Source organism: Salmo trutta, chromosome 21, assembly GCF_901001165.1.
Source record: "Salmo trutta chromosome 21, fSalTru1.1, whole genome shotgun sequence".
Lineage (NCBI taxonomy): Eukaryota > Metazoa > Chordata > Actinopteri > Salmoniformes > Salmonidae > Salmo > Salmo trutta.
In genome coordinates this window covers 46,124,567-46,126,404 of record NC_042977.1, presented here as the reverse complement: position 1 = coordinate 46,126,404, position 1,838 = coordinate 46,124,567, and the positions used below count along the sequence as shown (strand labels likewise).

Below are 1,838 nucleotides of genomic sequence, written 5' to 3'. Positions count from 1 at the left end.
CCTGCATCACGTGGCCATAACACCTGCGATGACAAGTCTCGTTTTTCATGAGGCATTGTATCCACACCGAGACATCATATTATGCTCTTACGATATCATCCCAGTAGCCGGTATTCATTGGTGGTTCAGAGGATGTAGTCGTTATTAACCGTTTACACACCTCCCCCAGGGTCACGTACAGCCACACTCTCGTGCCAACACCTCCTGCACCGTGTGGTATCTACTGTTGTTATCCAGGAAGGAGATATCCTTCTCGTACGCGATAGGCCGACAGCACGGGCTGTACTGCACCTTGTCTCTCCGCCCCTTTCTAATGAGCCCCGTCCTCCTCGTGTGTTCCAGGACGATGTCATAGTTGCGTAGTCGGCGAGCGGCGCACCTGCCGCTGCAGTACCTGAAGAGGAGAGTCTCGTCGCTGTCGTAGCCCAGCCCCAGTTCCCCCACCGTCACCTCCACCTCCCGCAGAGAGCACGGCTTTAACCTCTTCCTGCGCCCACTCTTAGCTCCCTTAGTCCTTTGGGAGGAGCTCTCCTGGCTCTCCTCTCCACTGTTCCTGCCTCTCCTCTTGCTACTCCTGTCAATCAGGGTCCCGATCACCTTCTTCAGTTCTCCCTCGGTGAAGCTCTGGAGAAGGTGGGAGACTGGAAGGAGACGGAGAGAGAGAGAGGACAGTTAGATAGGGGTAGAGAAACAGGTACAGAAGCAGGGAAAGTGAGGCAGACAGACAGACAGACAGACGCAGGCATGGCAGGATATAGGGACAGGGAGGCTTGAGATCACAACAATCTATTCTACACCTCCCCTCAGGCCTCGGACACAAAAAAAGAGATAGCTATTGACTCAAACCAGAACCTCTGCCACATCCCAGTGACTTTCAGCATTCAGCAGATATAATTTCCTTTCTGTCTAATGTTGCTGGATAGAAACACATAACATATCATCAGCCTATTAAAAGCTGTGTTGAAGGATCATACAGCATGAAGTACAGCACTACCTGTTATCTTCATTTCTACTCTAGGCCTACCACCCTTGGCAGTGCAGGGAGATGTGAGGTGATGTGTGAGGTGATGTGTGAAGTTATGTGTGAGATAATGTATGATAAGATGTATGAGGTAATGTATTAGGTAATGTGAGGTGGTGTGAGGTGATGTGAGGTGATGTGTGGTGATGTGATGTGATGTGAGGTGATGTGTGGTGATGTGTGAGGTGATGTGTGATGTGACTGCAGGTTATTGTGTCTCTGTCCTTATGTCAACAACATTCCCTATGCAGTGAATTGTTCTTTTATCTGAGGCCCCGAATAGGTTTATAGGACACAACCAGAGTCACTAAGCCCCGCTGTCAGCGCCATGACAACCCTTCCCCACACCACCTCATCTATAACACTCCGGTGGCTATGGAAACAAAAACGGTTTATTTTAACTTACACTGGGAGAGGAGAGAGCTGATGGTGTCTACAGCCCGCGCTGTTCTGTGGAGCCCAGCCTTCATCCTGGATGAGGAGGAAGACGATGATGATGATAATGGTGGTGATGATGATGATAACGGTGGTGATGATGCTACTGAAGATAATGGTGGTGGTGGTGGTATTGGCTTTGTCACTGAGAGCGACAGTGGTTTAGACGATAATAATGATGATGATGATGAAGATGAAGATGATGACGAGGTTATCCTAGGTTGAAGTCTTGCAGGTCCAGTAGTAACCATGATGTTTCTAGTGAGGTGGAGGAACAGTAACGCAGCACAGAGCATGAAGACAAAGCTGGCACCTTTCCATAACTTCATCTTAGAATTTGGAGGAGCATTGAAAATCTGCCAGAAAAAGAGAGAGCGAGAGA

At 49.0% G+C, this 1,838-nt stretch overlaps 1 protein-coding gene across 1 annotated transcript; it reads right to left on the bottom strand.

Annotated features, from left to right (window-relative positions):
* Positions 1-48: 48 nt before the first annotated feature.
* Positions 49-1,563, bottom strand: LOC115157560 (neurturin-like). The gene is made up of 2 exons (XM_029705924.1): positions 1,428-1,563; positions 49-641 (listed from the first exon to the last, which is right to left on the bottom strand). Exons 1-2 carry the CDS (start codon positions 1,489-1,491, stop codon positions 172-174), a joined length of 534 nt encoding a protein of 177 aa, XP_029561784.1. The 5' UTR covers positions 1,492-1,563; the 3' UTR covers positions 49-171.
* Between the last annotated feature and the right edge of the window lie 275 nt (positions 1,564-1,838).

Excerpts from the sequence above, each read along its gene's own strand:
- LOC115157560 (XM_029705924.1), bottom strand. The coding sequence starts at position 1,491 with ATGAAGGCTGGGCTCCACAGAACAGCGCGGGCTGTAGACACCATCAGC. Across the intron at positions 642-1,427 it reads CAGCTCTCTCCTCTCCCAGT|TCTCCCACCTTCTCCAGAGC; the intron begins GTAAGTTAAAAT and ends GTCTCCTTCCAG.